Source organism: Elephantulus edwardii, unplaced genomic scaffold (assembly GCF_000299155.1).
Source record: "Elephantulus edwardii isolate Elephantulus edwardi_28Jun2011 unplaced genomic scaffold, EleEdw1.0 scaffold00122, whole genome shotgun sequence".
Taxonomy (NCBI): Eukaryota; Metazoa; Chordata; class Mammalia; order Macroscelidea; family Macroscelididae; genus Elephantulus; species Elephantulus edwardii.
In genome coordinates this window covers 9343703-9362681 of record NW_006399872.1, presented here as the reverse complement: position 1 = coordinate 9362681, position 18979 = coordinate 9343703, and the positions used below count along the sequence as shown (strand labels likewise).

Below are 18979 nucleotides of genomic sequence, written 5' to 3'. Positions count from 1 at the left end.
AAACGACTCGATGGCACATAACAACAAACAACAACATCCTCCTTTTGAAGAATTTGACTATGATATGTCTTGATGTTTTTCTTTTTGGGTAATAATCATTTTGGTGTTTTCTGTGTTGTTGTTGTTGTTGTTTTAAATAAAGGTAAATTTATTGAAACTGGTTTTGAGGAAGGTGGATGACTAAAGTTGAGGAGTTTTCTGAGGAGTTTTCTAAGGAGAACTGTGGGGAAGAGTCATCAACCTGCAAAGTGGTGCAACTGCCCACCCAGACATTATCTGAGGCCCAACTTCTTCTCCTTCTACGTCTTTTACACCACATCCAGATTCAGATCCTTCCACATACTCTTGTGCAACTTGATGGGGCGAGAGCCCCCATACTTCCCATTCATCTCCCACATGGCATGCCTGTAATCACTGGTGTCCTTGAAGCTGACAAGCCTTAGCCTTGCCTGTCCGCTTATCATGAATGACCTTAACCTTAAGGAAGGATGGAAGTGGCTGAAGACGCGTGCCAAGATGTCTTCATTCATCTCACTGCCCAGGTCACAGAAGATCCACAAGTCATCTGAATCCCACTCCAGCTGGCTAGTCTTCCCAGCTGCTTCCAGCTGCTGTGCAGATGCACTGTTTCCGTTTTTCTAGCTTCCCTTTCTTCTTGTCCTCACCCGGGGGTTCTGGGACCTCAAGAGCCATGATGCCAGGGGGTGGCTCAGGTCGAAGGGGCTGGGGTCTTAGACACAGGGGCTCCGGAATGCACCGAGGGGCAATAGGCATAGCACAATCTGCAGTGGGAGGGGCAAGGGCTCGGGCTCAGGCAACAGAATAGCCAAGATTAGTAGTAGTCTGGGTCCAATGACCACGGGGACAGCAGCTGGGGTCACCCCTGCCCCTATTGCTATTGCCATACCAGCCTCCTCCAGCCTGGCTGCTGTAGCCACCACTGCCTCTTCTTTCTCTTTCAGATACAGGCCCTAGGCACAGGTCAGATTCTTGGTGGGGGCAGGTGGGGTGCTGGTTGTTCCAGAGGCCTCAGAACAGCCATGCAGCTGATAGGGGGTTCTGGGGCCTGAGCCATTGGTGATAGCATCATGGGTGGACTAGGGGTTCCAGGTAGAGGGGGACCCCATAAGGGCCTGGTGGGGTGGCCTAAGGGCTATAGGGCAGGGATGCCTGTTGCAGAAGAGAGAGCAGAATATTCTCTCGGCAGCACATGGGGACAAAAGCTGGTCGAAGGATATGGGCCCTCTGAGGGGCCACAGCTACTTGCCATAGGAACATGACTTCTCGAGCCTCTGGACTATCAAAGTGATTCCACTCAGCAGGACTAAAGGCAACTAGGCCCACAAAGTGGGTGGGGGCTGCCCACCATGGGACGAACCACCATAGCTGCTGCAGCTGCCCTAGCCTCAAGAGTCTGCTGAACTTACTGGTAGATGTTAGTTGCAGTAATTGACCAAATCACAGGTGCTGTGGGGACCTGCATTGCTTCCACCACAGGGACAGTCACCCAAACTTCCTGTTCAAATAGGGCCATCTCTGCTTCCATCTCCTTCAAGCATTCCTCGCTGCTCTTGCCCAGGTTGCCTGCCCCAGGACCCGGAACCACTGGCCCTCCTGTACCCAGGAGTCCCGGGGCTGGCCCTGTCCTAGCCATTGCTGCTGCTGTGGTTGGTGCTGCTGCTCCTAGAGCCATCTCTGCTAGGCTAGTACACTCTCAGACTTCACTGTGCTTCTTGGATTTCCCTATTCCTCAGAATACCTGGGAAGTTTTCTTCTGGTAATTCTGGGAAGTTTTCTTCTAGTACTTCTTCCACACATTTCTCAGTGAATTCCCTATCACTCCCATGTTCTGGAATTCCAGTCATACATATGTTCTTCCTTTTGATGTCATCCCAAATGACTCTAATGGTTCCTTCATTTTTCTTGTCTCATGTCTGATTTTTCTTCTAGTATGTTTCCAGTGCGGCTTTTGTCTTCCAGCTCACTGACTTTCTGTTCCATCTCCTCAGTTCTTTTTTGTCCCACCAGCATGGTAGACACTAGACTGGATTGCATTTTCATGCCATAATTTTTAACCATAATTTGCTATGACCAACACAATCAAATGCCTTTGAGGAGTCAATAAAACACAAATAGACATTTTTCTGGTATTGTTTTCTTTCAGCCAGGATTCATCTGACATGAGCAATGATCGTTGTGGTGCCACGACCTCTTCTAAATCCAGCTTAAACTTCCAACAGTTCCCTGTCTATGTACTGTTCTAGACATTAAAAAAATATCTTCAGCAGTATTTTGCTTGCATGTGATATTAATGATATTATCTGATCATTTCCACATTCTGTTGGATCATCTTTTTGGGGAATGGGAACAAATTAGATCTCTTCCAGCGAGTCAGCCAGGCAGCTATCTTCCAAATTTCCTGGCATATATTAGTGAATGTATCCAGGGTTGCAACATGGCAATTGGTATTCCATCGATTCCTGGGGACATTTTTTTGCTAATGCCTTCAGTGCAGCTTGAAGTTCTTCTTTTGTTACCATTGGCTCTTGATCATATTGTCCTTTCTGAAATATTTGTTTTGCCCCACTCTTTTTGTTTCAGTGATTCTATGTATTCCCTCCATGTTCCTTTTTTTAAAAAAAATTGTTTACATACAATTATGTGCTTACATTGTGTCTCATTCATATACATTGTGTTTTATACAATCTTTCTTTTACATTGTGTTCTATACAAACATTCATGTACATAGTATTTTTTATAATTAATTACTATTGATCTATGCCTCCATCTTCTTTTGATGCTTCCTGGATAATTCAAGATTTTTCCCATAGCATTTCTAAGTATTGTAGCTTAATACTTGAATTTGTTTTTAAGTTCATTTAGCTTGACAAATGCTGAGTAAACAAGATCTCCCCAGAAGGTCTTGTACACCTTAGTCTCAAACTAAACTTTGTTTTTTTAACACTTTAAAGGTTATGCTTTTGTTGGGGTTTTTTGGGGGGGTGCAATAGGCTTGCCCAGTGCAAATACATGAATTGATTAGGGTTTTTTAACAGCTACTGCCTCAGGCATTGATTGTAAATCTAAGTAAAATTAAATCCTAGACAAATTTTATCATGATATTGTTTACTGGTCCAGTTAGGAAGATTTTTGTTTTCATAATGTTGTAGTATAACTGAGGTTTATATCCTGTTCACTTTCAATAAGCAACATGAGTCCTCTAAAAATTTAAATAAGTCAACTTTTGAGGGATGGTAATTTATTATTTGTTTGCTTACAAATTTCATACACATTGTGTTTCATACTATTCTTCATTCACATTGTCTTTCATGCAATCATTCTTATGCGTTATGTTTTATAAAATTAATCACCATTGAATCTTGCTTATCATTACCCTGTCTTTTCACCTGGATCTTTCTCATTTCCTTCCAACCCTCTCCCACCACCCACCAAACTGTGCAACCCTGTGGCTTCACCCTTACCTATCCTCAGCCCTCCCCTGCCTTGAGTTGTCCTTCTATTTTTATAGTAATGGTTTTATGCAGTATTTGTCCTTAAGAGAGACTGTGTCAATTCATTTAGCATAATGCTCTCCAGCCTCTCCCAAGATATGTAGTATTTTTCAAAATCATTGCTCCTGAGTTCTGCATAGTATTCCATTGTGTGAATGTACCACAATTTCTCAATCTATATGGTTGTGTTTGGATATTTGGGCTGGTTCCATGTTCTTGTGATGAACATTGGTGTACAAATCTCCATTTGTGTGTCAGTTCTTATTTCCTTGGGGTATATTCCTAGTAATGGAATAGCTGGGTCATATGGAGTTTCTATGTTCAATTTTTTGAAGAAATGCCAAAACTGTCTTCCAGAATGGTTGCACTATTTTACAATGCCACCAACAGTGTATGAAAGTTCCCACCTTTCCATATCCTCTCCAACATTTATTGCTTGCCACCCACTGCTGTGTGGGTGAGATGATATCTCATGATGGTTTTGATTTACATCTCTGTTATTGCCAGTAATTTTGAGTATTTTGTCTTGTGTCTGTTGGCCATGTGAATGTCTTAATCTGTGAAAAGTCTTTGCATGTGTTTTGCCCATTTTATAATTAGGTTACTAGTCTTTTTCTTAATTTTGATACTGTTCTTAATGTAGACAAACTTGGTTTATTTGTTCAGCATATCTATTATCTTCAGAAAAATTTTACTTGCATGTGATTAGAGATAGGGCTGTGTGGGGATACCTGTATGTGACCTCTACTAACTCCACAGAAGTTTCCTTTTAACTGTATCCTTTATACTGTATCTATCAACAACATCTACGGTATAAACTCTTTCCTATAAGGTCATATATGATTTCCCACTCTCCTGAACCTACTTTTACAACAGGAATCCTACTGCCTGACTTGGTTTAAAACCGGTTGCAATAGATATGCAGACATCACAGAAACATGCTCATGATTATTCGGTTTATTAGGGAAGTTAACAAGCTATAATTCAGGTTTGCAGCAGGATATAATCCCTCAGTCCAGACAGATTCTCAAGAATGGTCCAAGTCTCTTTGACCTGCAGTCTCATGGCTTATGTCAGTGTTACAAATTTCCCATAGTCCTAAAAAAAATAATAATAAATTCCTTGGTCCTGCCTGTTATATGTTGTCTCTCCTCAGTCCTTCGGTACAATTAGGTGAAGACCTCTGACTCTGGCTCTATGGGGTGGCAGTCCCAAGCCAGCTCTATCTCAGGTTGGTCTCTGGGTTTTTAGTAAGGCTGCTATTGCTCTTCTTTTTTTTTCCCTGTTGTTCTTCTGTAGGTCTTGGTCTGGCTGGTTCAGGAATCACTGGCCCCAAATGACATTTACTGCATCCTCTTCTTTGTTGATGTTGTGAATCCCAAATTCTAGTGCTGAATCTACTAAATTTAAAGCAAGGAAATGGTGAAACTAACCAGACCTCTTACAGATAGCCTAACCACCCTATTTTTATGATCCCTCTCATGATTTTATTTATGTAATAAAATCAAAGCCGGTGGCTAAGAAAGCCATTTTGAACAATAAATCTTTGACACAACAATGATATTGTCTGATAATCTGCATTCTGTTAAATGACCTTTATTTGAAATGGGCATAAATAGGAATATCTTCTGATCATTAAGCTATGTAGCTATCATCAAAATTTTGGTGGGCAAACAAGTGACCATTTCTAGCCTTATTTGTTAATTGAAACATATAAACTGATCCTACATTTCTGAAGCCTTGGTGTTTGGGGTTTTTTTATCAGTGCTTCAGGAGAGTTTGAACTTCTTTTATTACCATTGGTTCTTTACCCGATGCTGCCTTCTGAAAGGGCTGACCATCGACTTTTTAGTACGGTGACTATATTCCTTCTGTGTTCTTTTAATGCTTCTAGAATGATTCAATATTTTGCCCATGGAGTTATTTGCAATTGCAACTCAAAGGTTGATTCCCGCCCCCCTCCCCCACTTCTTTCAGCTTAGGAAATGCCAAGAAAGAGTGTTTTCTTTCCCCTTTGGTTCTCTAACTTTATGACGTTGTCCATTTCAAGACTACTTTGAAAAGTACAGTCCAGCTGCTCTTTGAAATCTTCTGTTCACCTCTCTTACTTGGTCATTTCTTTCCTTGCTTTAGTTTCTTTACGTTCTGTAGTAAATTCCATTGTCTCTTCTGACATACATTTTTATCTTTTCTTTCTATTCTGTATATTTAGTGAAAGTTGTGATGTTGTGGTCCACAGAAAGTTGTAATGCTAACCGACAGGTGGGACTTCTCTGCTAGTTTGAATCCACCAGTGGCTCACCAGGAAAAAGATGGATAGTCTTCTCCCATGCAATTTGTAGTCTTTAGAAAATGAGCTGAAGCTCAGGTATGGGTGGCTTTTGACTTGAAGGCAAAGAGAAGTGTTTTTGTTTGTTTGATTGGGGGGGGTGTTGTTTATTTTCTTCTTATTGTTATTCCACAACTCCTCTGGTAGTCAGTCATTGATATTCAGTGCATCAAATCTATCCCTGAGATGGTCTCTAATCCAGATGGGATTACTCAAAGTTGGATTTTGTTTGTTTTTAATCCTTTTCTTGTCTTTGAATGAAAGCTTACAGAGCTAATTAGTTTTATAGTGATTTGAGAGAAAGTTACTAGAGAAAAATTCATATTTTTTATTATTATATTTATTCCTGTCCCCATATTGTAACAGCAATTTTTCTACTGCCTCTTTATGATTCCTATTTCTATTCAACCACCTGTCTTATTCCTTTCTGCCTTTGAACTTTATCCTTGAGAAAATGCTGCTTTTTTGATCTTGTACAGTTGTAAGCTGTGTATTTGTACGTGTTATTGGCCCTTTATAGGCCTTTCTGCTACTTGGCTCAATCTTGAGCCACAGGGATGAGTTCATTTGCTTGCTGGTGACTAAGGTGTAAAGGTCTCCAGGGTTTCATCATTCTCTATCAGTCCAGTAAGTCTAGGTTTTTAAATTATTTTGAATCTTGTTCTGACTTTTTCTCCCACCCAATCCAAGATCCTTTATAGTAATTCTTTTCAGAGTGATCAGTAGTGGTAGCCCGACACCATGGAGTTCTGATCTCAGGGTTGTGGAAGTTGACGTTTGCCTGCTGTGAACTGATTGTTTTCATGCATAGTTGATTTGTCCTACTTTTCTTTGCTCAGAACAAGAAGAGACCAGCTGCTTCATCTTCAATGGCTGCTTACAGTCTTTTAAGAGTCCAGAATCACCAAAGTTTGATGTAGAGCTACTACTGCTACAACTACTACTACAACAGAGTAGATTGTATACTACTTTGTGCCAATTGACTGTTAAATTTGGCTCTCATGACCTTTTCATTTTCTTCAGTGTCAGCTTAAACTTAGGTATAAACTTAGGTCTGTCAGTCTCTGGCTTTGGTCTGGCTGATCACCTTCACAATATTTGCTGTGTTTAAACTCATTGATGCAGTTACTGTTTAAATCCATCACATTGTGCATCTTCCACTCTTTCACTGATTGTCCTGTTCTTCTCCCAGGACTGCCTTCTGCTGATAATCCACCAAAACTATATGAGGCTAAGTCTCACAATTACTGCTTTTAAGGAACACGCTGGCTGTGTTCCCCCCTTATTTTATGTCTTTCAAGAACATTTAGGAATGAAAGGAGAGGCAGTAATTAGTGCTCAGCCCAACATCTTGAGCTAAATCTCTTTAAGATTTCAACCAGCACTAAAGAATGCTTGAAAATTATACTATTCAGTTAAATGCCATTCACAGAAAAATAGAAACTTGTATTTAAAATTGTGTTAATACATTTGTTACAGAGTTTACTATAACACAGTATTTGGTTTAAAACAATGTAAGCTGGTTTTGAAAGTCTTTCTCTTTCAGTTTTGTAATAGGTGCTGTCTCTCCTGCTGTTGTTGTCCCTTCCATGCTGCTTTTGCAAGAAGACGGTTATGGCGTTCAGAAAGGCATTCCAACCTTACTAATAGCTGCTAGCAGTTTAGATGATATTCTGGCTATCACTGGATTCAGTACATGCATGAGCATAGTCTTCTCCTCAGGTAAACAAGAAATGCATCCACCACCAGATCAGTCTTAGCCTTCTGTTACTCTTTCTTTTTCTTTTTTTTTTTAAGTTTTTGAACCAGGTTTCAGGTTTTACTTCTCATTACTTCATAGAAATCCCATTACAAATTCCTATTTAGAAAGCACTTCTCTACTAGCAATTAACATTTATCCAAAAATAAAGAGTAGGCAAACAGGGTCAAGAAAACTAGAGGAATGGATATGGAGCAGGTGGGGTAGAAATAGTGAGTATGCAGAAACACTGCAAAGATTAAAAACAATGTCGTGGAAAAACTTGTATATAAATTGTTGAATTGGAACCTCATTTTCTGTGTAAACTTCCACTTAAAACACAGCTGCTTTCCCCCTACCCCGCCCCCCCCCCAGAAATATGTCTTTTACCCAATGTTTGTGGTTTGTTTTCTGGTTGGTGGTTTTGGGTTTTTTTATAAGTCACTCTAGATTTTTAATTGCTTCAAACATCAAAGTTGACTTTTATCTTTCAAATCACAAAGCCATACATGATTTTTACCTATTTGCTTCCATGCAACAAAATATTCAAAGTAATTGAAAATATAAATATTCATACGAAAAACTAGAATATAGATCAGAGTTTATTATTGTGTTGTTGATTGCCATCAAGTCAAGCATGACTCATAGCAACCCTATAAACAAAAGACCTGAAGCCTTTCGATAACAATGGTCATTTTTCAAAGTTCATAGAGTTTCCAGAGGCATGTTGTTTAGGAAGTGGATGCCACTCCTAACCTGTTATAAACTGGGCATTTGACCAAACACTGTCCACCATGGGTAACCTTTATGACATTTGAAACCCCGATGGCACAAGGTTCTGCATCACAGCAACCCCAGATTACCTCAGTAGAGCAAATTGACAGAAGAGTGCTGTACCACTTAGAAGAATGTTCCCCAAAAATATAACAGTTGACCCTCCACAAGATCTTATTGACTCTAAACAAGAGGCTTAAGTAAAAACAACCAAGTTGTTGTTTTTGTTGTTGTTATGTGTCATTGAGTCACCTGCAACCCATAGTGAACAGTACAGCAGTTCTGAACCCTGCTCTGTCCTAAGCCAGTCTAATTCTGAAACACCAATCCCCATTGCCCCACTTACTGTATCAATCTATCTAATCCAGGGTCTTCCTCTCCTGGACTGTACCTCTACCATGTTGTCCTTCTCCAAGTACTGGTCTCTCCTGGCCACATGCCCAAAGTACGTGAAATGGAGATTCAAAATCCTAGCCTCCAAGGAGAGACTTGGTTTCACCCTCTCTAAGTCAGACCTATTTGTTTGCTTGGCAGTCTGTGGAATGTTCAAGATTCTTCTCCAGCATCACAATTTGAAGAGATCGATTCTTCTTCTGTCATCCTTAGCCATTGCCCAACTTTCTAAAGCAAAACAAGTATTTGCAAAGACCATGGCCTGGATTAGATGCACCTTAGTCTCCAGACTGACATCATTGCTTTTCAGTACTCTGGAACGGTCCCTGACAGCAGAGTTTCCCAATGTAATTCATCTTTTGATTTCCTGACCGCTGGTGTTAAGAATGTTGATTTTGGAGCTGAGCGGGCTGTTAACTGTTAACAACCATAATCTCTTCTCCATCTATTATTGTGCTGCCAGTTGGCCCAGTGGTGACAATCTTTTTCTTCTTGATGTTGAACTTCAAACCACATTAAAGACTACATTCCTTGACCTTCTGCAGCAAGCACTTCAGGTCTTCTTCAGTTTCAGCAAGGAAAGTTGTGTCATCTGCATATTGTATACTGTTGCTGAGTCTTCCTCCAACCTTTATGCCACACTCCTCCTCATAAAGCCCTGCTTCCCATATGGTCTGTTCTGCATACAGATTGAAAAGATATGGGAACAAGATGCATCCCTGATACACTTTTTTCCTAATATTGAACCGTGCAGTGTTTCCCTGCTCTATACTGAGGACTGCTTCATGGTCCAAATATAGGTTTCGCATAAGCACAATTAAGTGTTCTGAAATTCCCATTTTCCTCAAGATTATCCCCAATTTGTTGTGATCCACACAGTCAAATGCTTTTGCATAGTCAATGAAACACATATAGACATTATTCTGATATTCTCTTCTTTCTGCCAGAATCGATCTGACATTGGCAATAATGTCTTTAGTGCCATGGCCTTTTTTCTAAACCCAGCTTGTATTTCTGGTAGTTCTCTGTTTCATTGTACGGTTCCAGTCATTTCTGAATAATCTTCAGCAGGATTTTGCTAGTGTGTGATATTAATTATATTGTTCAATAATTTCCACACTCTGTTGGGTCACTTTTTTGGGAATGGGAATACCTTAAACATAAAGCAAGATAGATAAGAAAACCCAGCATTAAATTAGCTATCAAAGCCAAAGTGAAAAAAGAAAGAGTTCTTGTTGCTGGAAAAAAGGAATCTTCTCACTGACTAGCCTTTAAATATTGAACAACAGTTTTCTTATCTTTGGTAAAAGGTCACTTTACACATCAGTGAATAGAAAAATAAGGCTTATTAGTTACTTAGATGGACTTTGCCAAAATAAGGCGTAATAGTTACTTAGATGGACTTTGCCAAAGACAGGCACAGAATGAATGGCAGAAAAGGGAGTAGAACTACATGTTTGAATGCTAACACCAGCCAGTTCATGAGCTATGCTGAATGCTCCTCAGATTTTTCTCTATAATTTTGAAGTTTTTTACCTCTCACCAAACTGGAATATTGGCACAATTCTCTCTGTTACCAAATATTTTGAGATTAAACAGCCAAAGTTGTAGAAAAGTTAAACTAAGTTACACATTCAACTGACCTTTCTAGGAAACCCTGGTCTGGTACGTGTTGTTGTTGTTATTGTTGTTGTTGTTGTTGTTGTTGTTAAGTGCTGTCGAATCACCTGCGACCCATAGTGATCCTGTCCTGAGCCAGTCTCACTAATTCTAACAAACCAACCCCCATTGCCCCAGTTACTGTATCAATCCATCTCGTCCAGAGTCTTCCTCTCCTGCTCTTTCCTTCCCGCCCTTTTTTACCATGATGTCCTTCTCCAAGTCTCTCCTGACCACATTCCCAAAGTATGTGAGACAAAGGTTCAGAATCCTAGCCTCCAAGAATAAACTTGGTGGTGTGTTCAAGACTCTTCTCCAGCACCATAATTCAAAGGCATCGATTCTTCTTCTGTCATACTAAGTCATTGTCCAGCTCTCTGGTGCCTAGAAAGTAATTGCAAAGACCATGGCCTGGCTTAGACCCACCTTAGTCTCTGACAACTGACAACATTGCTTTTCAGCACTCTGAAGAGGTCCCTGAGAGCAGATTTTCCCCAATGCAATTTGTCTTTTGATTTCCTGAATGCTGGTGCTAAGAGGGTTGATTGTGGATCTGAGCAAGCTGTGATTGTTAACAACCTCAATCTCTTCTTCATCTATCATAGTGCTGCCAATTGTCCTAGGAGTGAGAATCTTTGTCTTCTTGATGTTAATCCTCAATCCATATTGAAGACTACAGTCCTTGACCTTCTGCAGCAAGCATTTCCCAAACTGATGAGATACTATTGCTTTGCTCCAGAAAAAAGGTTCTGGGTTCAAATATATTCAGGCAATAGTAAGTAAGCAAAGGTTAACCTGTTTCTCCCTGTAGAATTTACCAGTGTCTTTAACTTTAAAAAATTGTATTAAAAACCTAGAAGGAGCAAAATCACATATTTACAGGTCATACACTCTTTCTTTTCTGAGTGTGTATTAATGGTCTCTGAATCTCATGTGGAAAAGGCTTGCAGAGTGGAAAGAACACAGAATTTCATGCCAAATGACCTTCCTCTGAGTCCCAACTGAACTAATGCCTGCGTATTATTTCAGTCTCAAAGTTCAGGTTTCTCATCCCTCAAATGAGTGTGAAGGTAAATTATCGGACTCTAATGACTAGATGTAGTATGGGAAGGTATATTAGAAGAATAAAGACTGTACTCTGCACAGAAGAAATATAAAAAAAAACAAAACACTAAGTCACAGCCTGCTACAAAAGTGAAGGTGATGGGACCAGAAGGGCTTGAAGACTGAGGAGGTGGTGCCAGTGTTCTGGAAGGTGCTAGGGTGCAGAGCTGATGGGTTCCTTGGAGAGGGGGGTACTTGGCAGGGACTTCAGATACTCCAAGTGCCTCCAGGCATCATCTGGGTTTGGGCACACATAGTACACAGTACACAACATAGGCAATAACCATGGCAAAACAGGCAAACATGGCTGATCAGTGGTCCTGTGGTCAGCATCGCAGAAGCTGACTCCAGCTTCATGGGCCTGCATCAGTGGTTTCCCTGCAAACTCCTCTCACACCGAGGTGTATCAAGCAATAGCATCCACAGAGGTAGGGTCCAGCCATAGTTCCCTCAGGGTCTCCTGCAGGGCAAACTCATAGTGCAGAGGATTATGTGACACACAGATTTCAGCACTGAGCTTGTCCAGGGCTTCTTTGAGGATCCTGGTGACACAGCTATAGGACAGGTGCAGCAGCTGCAATCCCCCAGGCTTGCCAGCAAAGGTGAGCCAGTGGGCTCAGGCAAATCTAGTTCCTTCAGCTGGCTCAAATCTGGAAAAGGTCCATGTAGAATGTGATCATTCTGGTTGGCATCAAGTTTCAGGAGCACAGTGTCAGTAGAGATGTCCTTGGGGAATTCCCACATGCCACTGGCACTGCAGTATACAGTCACTTGCCCCTTCATGCTCTGGACATGGACAGTGTTGCAGACAGGAAGATCCTAAAGGCAGACAAAAAGAGGAGAGGGAGACAAAGCCCACTCCTGGAGACCTATAAGGGTCACTGCTCAGGAATGCTGTTCTGCCTTGGGCCAGTCCTGCCATATGTGCTCTTTCTTATTTCCTAAGCTAGCTCCATGAGCAGTGTCCCTGGAAGACATAAACACTCATCTCCTTTTGTGCCAAGGAAAAGTAGGCAGTTCTGACATCTGCTCAGCTGCAGAGTTGCTTCTTCCGGAACCAGCCAGTCCAGCACCACACTGTACAAGTAAGGTGCTACCAGAGGACCCAGCGCCCAAGCACTGAGCCATCAAAGAACCCCAGTGTTTGTGGTTTTTAAAATAAGGGAGTCGGGAGTCCTGGTAGTGAAGTCTATAGGGAGTTGTGTTGCTAACATAAAGGGTGCACCTCTCTAATGGTTTGAATCCTCCAGTAAAACCTGTAGTAGAAAATGACAGCCTCCTTCCATGCGATTTACAGCCTCAGAAATACAGTGGAAGGTCAGCTATGAATTGGTTCTAGTTGAATGGCAATAAGTTATTTGTCTTTAAAATTTTTAAAAAGATTATCATAAATTGCCAAATATTTTCAAAGTTGAAGATGAATTCCTGAGATCTGTTTAACCATCGACCCTAGTTAAAATGTTTTACTAGACTAAATGATTCCCTATCTGTCATCAAATAGAGTATTTTTTAAAGGTCATTAAGCAATAAAACCCTTAAGAAATGTCTAATTGACAACTAAATTGGGACGATAAATGAAGCAGCATGGTTTATTTTAACCTCTACCTTCCACACTAACCTGGTTTGTCTGTTTTTGTGTGCTGTTGAGGCAGAAACAACTCATAGTTGACTCTACAGAAGGTTTTCAGAGATAGTAGATCACATGAGAAGAGATAGAAAAGCCATTTTACAGGCATCAGGTCAGTATGCATTAACTTTACTGTCATTGTTATTATCTTGTTTTTTCCAAACCAGAAGCAATAAAGGAGTAGGAGTAGTAGTTGTTGTTGTTGTTATATGCCATAGTCACCTGCGACCCATAGCAACCCTATACACAGCAGCTCCGAACCCTGCTCTGTTCTGAGCCAGTCTCACAAATTCCAACCCACCAACCACCATTGCCCTAGGTACTGTATCAATCCATCTCATTTGGGGTCTTCCTCTCCTATGCTGTCCATCCACCCTTCTCCAAGGACTGGTCTCTCCTGGCTACATGCCCCAAATATGTGAGATAGGGCTTCAAAATCCTAATCTCCAAGAAAAAACATGGTTTCACCCTCTCTAAGACAGATATATTTGTTTTCTTGGTGGTCTCTCTACAACATTGTGCAACAATGAATGAATGGAATTCCAAAATCTCTGTAGAAGTTCATTGAAATGAAAAAAAAAAAAAACCAACTAAATTAATAAAAAAAAATAAAGGGATAACCAGTAAAATGTGTATGTTGTTTTTGTTATGTGCCATCGAGTCACGTATAACTCATAGTGACCCTATGCACTTCAGCTCTGAACCCTGCTCTATCCTGAGCCAACCTTATTGACTCTGACACACCTACACCCCCCCCCCCCGTTACCTCAGTCACTGAGACAATCCATCTCATAATGGTTCTTCCTCTCTCGCGCTGTCCCTCTACCCTTCCAAGCATAATGTCCTTCTCCAAGGCCTGGTTCTTCCTTGCAAAATGTGCAAAATATGTCAGGTGGAGCTTCAGAATTCTTGTCTCCAAAAAGCAGCCTGGTGCCATACTCTCCAGGACAAACCTATTTGTTCTCCTAGCAGTCCACGGTATATTCAATACTCTTCTTCAGCACCACAGCTCAGAAGCATCAATTCTCCTTCTGTCATCCCTAACCATTGTCCAGCTTTCTGATGCATAGCAAATAATTGCGAAGACCATGGCCCGGATCAGGTACACCTTAGTCTCCAGCCTGACATCATCGATCTTTGGTATTCTGGAGAGGTCCCTGACAGCCGACTTTCTCAGTGCAATTTGTCTTTTGATTTCCTGACTTCTGGTAGCAAGAATGTTGATTATGGAGCCAAGCAAATTGAAGCTGTTAAAATCTCAATCTCTTTACTATCTCTCATGATGCTGCCAGTCACCCCAGTGGTGAGACTCTTTGTTTTCTTGATGTTGAGCTTCAATCCATATTTAAGGCTGTAGTACTTCCAAAAGGGGAAGGGTGGAAATCACTAGGATAACTTTTATGGAGAAGATACTTTTACAGCTCTCTTACAGATAAAGGGAACTTCCTTGTCAATCTCAATCCATTCTTCTAACTCTTTTGGTATTTAGGTTGGCTGTGTAAGGGGATGACAAGAGTGTTGACTGTGAAGCTGAACAAGCTGTAATTGTTAACAGCCTCAGTAATGCTCTCAGCTTAGGGACCAAGGTGAGCCTGATCCAGGCCATGATCTTTACAACTACTTGCTGTGCATCAGAGAACTGGACAACAACTAAAGATGACAAGAAGACTCCATGTCTTTGAGCTGTGGTCCTGGAGAAGAGTATTGAACATAAAATTAACTGCCAAGATAATGGATCTGTCATGGAGAGGATGAAACCAAGTTGCTACTTGGAAACTAGGATTTTGAAGCTTCTTATATACTTTGGGCATTTTGCCAGGAGGGTCCAGTCCTTGGAGATGGACATCTTGCGTGGAAAGTTGGAAGGACAGCACAGGAGAGGAAGACCATGGATGAGATGGATTGGCACGGTAACTAAAATAAGGTAGTTGTGTCAGAGTCAGTCAGACTGGCTCAAGATAGGACACGGTTCAGAGCTCTTGTACATAGGGTCACTATGAGTTACTTGATATAACAGCAACATATAAAGGGATGAAAGTGTTGGTTTGTTATTTTTGTTTTCTAATATATGGTTAAAGCATTTGACTGTACACCAGAACATGGGCAGAACAAACCCACCATGTGCTTTATGGGAGAAAGGTGAGGCAATCTACTGAAAAGATTTATAGTTTTGGAAACCCTATAGTGAAGTTCTGTCCTACAGGGTCACTATGAATTATAATTAACTTGGAGGCAGTGGGTTTGGTTCTGAATTTTCTGAATAGTGTTGACCTTTGAACAATATGGGTTATAACTTTTCAGGTAAACTTTTTTTTTAAAAAAAAGGATTTTCTTTTTGTTGTTGAGTATACAACATACATCATGTGCAAGTCTCCATGTGCAAGTCAATGACATAAAATTTTTCAAGTTGTGCCCCCATCTCACCCCTCCTCTTCTGAGCTGTTCTTCCTGCAGGAACATACATTCACTGTCTCCTACATTTATTATTTAATTTTTTTAGTTGTAATTTCTCAGAGAGGCATTGCTTGCTAGTTAAGCTAAACTAATATCATGGAGTCAGAAGTGACCCATGGCTAAACCCTCCAGTGAGTTTTCAGAGGCTATAAATTGCACAGGAAGAGATTTCTCATCTTTCTCCCATAGAGAAGTGGGTGGATTCAAACTGCCTGTCTTTAAGTTGGCAACACAATTCTCTACCAACTAGGCCATTCAGACCAACTTTTACCCAGAAGTTTTTCTTCATGGTGCTGTTTTGGTGAGTTCAGTGTTGCTAGTCATCTCTTCATGAGTATTTTAAGTGAATATTCACAGCACGTGAGCTCACCAATAGCAATGGATGTGGAGGGAAGGACGTTGTAGATAGGCCTTCACCATTAAAACTGTTTTTCAAGATCTTCTGTAAATTATACTCAGATCTGTGACTGCTTGGGAGCTTAGTGCCACTAACCCCTACCTTGTTCATGGGTCAACTACATATTGAATGAGTTAAGAGTACACAGTTATCCAATAGATCCACATATACATGTGTAATTATCAAAGGTCTGCTTTTACATAATTGTACTATAAAGTTCACCTTGCTTTGTAAATTACCTGAATTGGATTTTCTGAAGTGGAGGGTTTGTGAACGGGTTCTCTGGAGGTGTAGTCTACAGCCCACCTTCTGAAACCTGCCAAAGGGTTACTGTGGGTCCAAATAAACTGGATGGCAGTGAGTGTTTAAGGTTTGTTTTTCTTTTTAAGGGTTTGGAAAAATAGTTCTCTGTAAATTACTTTTTTGTGTGTACCCCTACAGGTAATATACTTCATACTCTTCTAATTTCTTTGTTGGAAGTATTTATTGGTGTGGTAGTAGGAGCTCTTTTGGGATTTTTCATTCGCTATTTTCCAAGTAGAGACCAGGTAAATAGAAAATGAATCTGTTTGTTGTACTTTTGTAAAGATCCACAGAATTTAAAATTTAATATTAAAACTGTTCCCCAAAGTAGCTCTAGTCTTTTCTTTAAACTAAGGTTTCATTTTTAGTTAAGTACAAATAAAGACTATTGAGAAAATATAATTAACTCCAATTAATCCCTTTCCATTCCACCCAACTCCTTCCTCCAAAAGGTTGCGGACCGACTTCTAATAAGTATCCTAATCCATTCCCTCCTCCAAAAAAAGGGAAGACTTTCCCTCAGACTTTTGAGTACAATAATTCCAATTTATCTCTGAATATTTTCTTAGGTCTCCTCTATGATGTTGTTGTTGTGTGCCACTGAGTTCATTCTGACTCATGATACTGGCCCCATAGGACAGAGGAGAATGTCCTCATAGGGTTTCTTAGGCTGAAATCTTAATGGGAGCAAAATCACCAGCTCTTCAACTGACTTTCTGGTTAGCAGCCAAGGTCCCAAGGCCTCCTTTGGTCTTCCCTATAGTTTACCATGATTCAGATCACATTTGACTTGTTAAATCTACTGCCACATCCCTTTGACATAGTCACTATTCTATTTAGCCCTTTCTTACCCTATGGGATTTGCCATTATTCTGTATTTCGGTGACCTTTGCCCTAAATTCCTGTTACATTTTTACAGATTAAATATACAGAATTTTTTTCAAGAGTTTATTGAATAGAAAATATGGAGCCATAGGTTATAAAGGTCTCTTGCCTTACCCGCCTCCATGTCTTATAACTGTTTTATTAAACATTATCATCAGAAAATGTGACGCAAAATAAGACTTCATTATTGTAAATTTTGTTTATTGATAGTAAGTCTGCAAAAGTATTTGGAAAGAAGGAAAGCCAAAGTTTCAGATTCTATATAATATTCTGAGACATGGCATTACAAGGCCAAAAACAAACATTTAATAATGTCAGCTCCTGTATTTGTTATGTAAAGTAAATTAACCTCTATCTGTCTAATTCTAGAAAAAACTTCACGGGAAGAGAACAGTTCTAATTTTGGCTACGTGTGTTACAGCTGTCCTAGGCAGCCAGCGTCTGGGTTTACATGGAGTTGGAGGATTGTGCACACTAGTATTGTCTTTCGTTTCAGGCATTTATTGGTCCAGAGAAAAGGTGAATGTTTTAATTATTCAAGTTCATTTTTAAAAATAAAGTTACTGTATTTTTTTTTAAATATCTGTATTGGCTGTTTAGGTACTTGTTAAGTCTGTTTGGAAGATGTTCTAAAGGTTTTATGTCCTTGAGGGGAGGGTATGAATCGGCCACATGAATACGATGTGTAAGAACCTGAAAATACACTAATGTGTAGTCTGAAATGGAATTCTCTTATCAGCTACATTTTCTTGAATTTTATGTAACAGAACTATATCATTTTTATTCAACTAATTCATTCATTAAAATTTTATTTATAAGATTAATACATGAAAACATACTAATAAAGCATTAAAACAACTCTGAAGAGTCACATACAGTAAACTGTATGGCCATATATCGACTCTTTTCCCCTTATCACTCCCAAATATTAAATTCATTTCCCAGCATTAATCATTTCTTCTAACCACTCTTCTATTTGAAGGAATTTATATTTTTTCAATATTTTTATTATCACAAATAGTGCTGCCAATTGTAGTTTTTTTCATAAGTCTTTTTTAGTATGTGCAAGTGCCTCTGATGGACCTAAATCAAATAATTGAAAGCAAAAAAAATACCACCAAAGCACTGTCATTGACTCTATTCTGACCCACATTGATACTGTGAGTAGGGAAGAGTAGAATTGTCTATATAATTTCCAAAAATATAAATATTTTTAAAATATTCTTTTGTGTTGTATATGAACTTTGTAAGTTCATATACATTGTTTCACACTATTTTTCATTCACATTGTTTCAATCATTCCCATTCACTGTGTTTTATAAAATTAATCACCATTGAACTATGCCCATCATTAACCTCTTTCCAGACAATGTAAATGTTTACTGAAGCAGTTGCCTCACATCTTTCTCGCATGGGCACCTGGTGGATTCAAACCTCCATCCTTTTAGTTAGCAGCCAAAGGTGCCTCCTAAAAAAATGAATGTTGGTTTAAAAATTTGTATGTCTAGCCTTAGATGGTTATTGTCAAAATATCTTTTAAAAAGACTTCATTAATTTACAGTCCTACCTTGCTAAGAAGGTAGCCTTCAGTATGAGTTGCATCTCAACATCAAGAAAAGAAAAAACATAATTTTTGACTCATGTACTTATAACTTGTTAGTTAAATTTATGTCTTCTAGGTTGCAACCCCCCCATGATACATCTTCAGGGATATGAACATGTACGGCTAAGCACAATTAATAACAGTGCATCTAAATTCCAAAATCAATCTCCATAATAGTCTATGTGTTTCCTACTGCCAAAG

The 18979-nt window shown here is 39.8% G+C and overlaps 1 protein-coding gene and 1 pseudogene across 1 annotated transcript in view; one reads left to right on the top strand and one right to left on the bottom strand.

The window, feature by feature from the left end:
* The window catches only part of LOC102861361 (sodium/hydrogen exchanger 9B1-like), a 99624-nt gene that overhangs the window by 65829 nt on the left and 14816 nt on the right, over positions 1–18979 (top strand). The window contains exons 8-10 of the mRNA XM_006893115.1: positions 7388–7563; positions 16429–16535; positions 17545–17694. Coding sequence (XP_006893177.1) covers positions 7388–7563; positions 16429–16535; positions 17545–17694 — 433 coding nt within the window. The remainder of the gene's footprint in view (positions 1–7387; positions 7564–16428; positions 16536–17544; positions 17695–18979) is intronic.
* Positions 11664–12431, bottom strand: LOC102844656 (annotated as a pseudogene).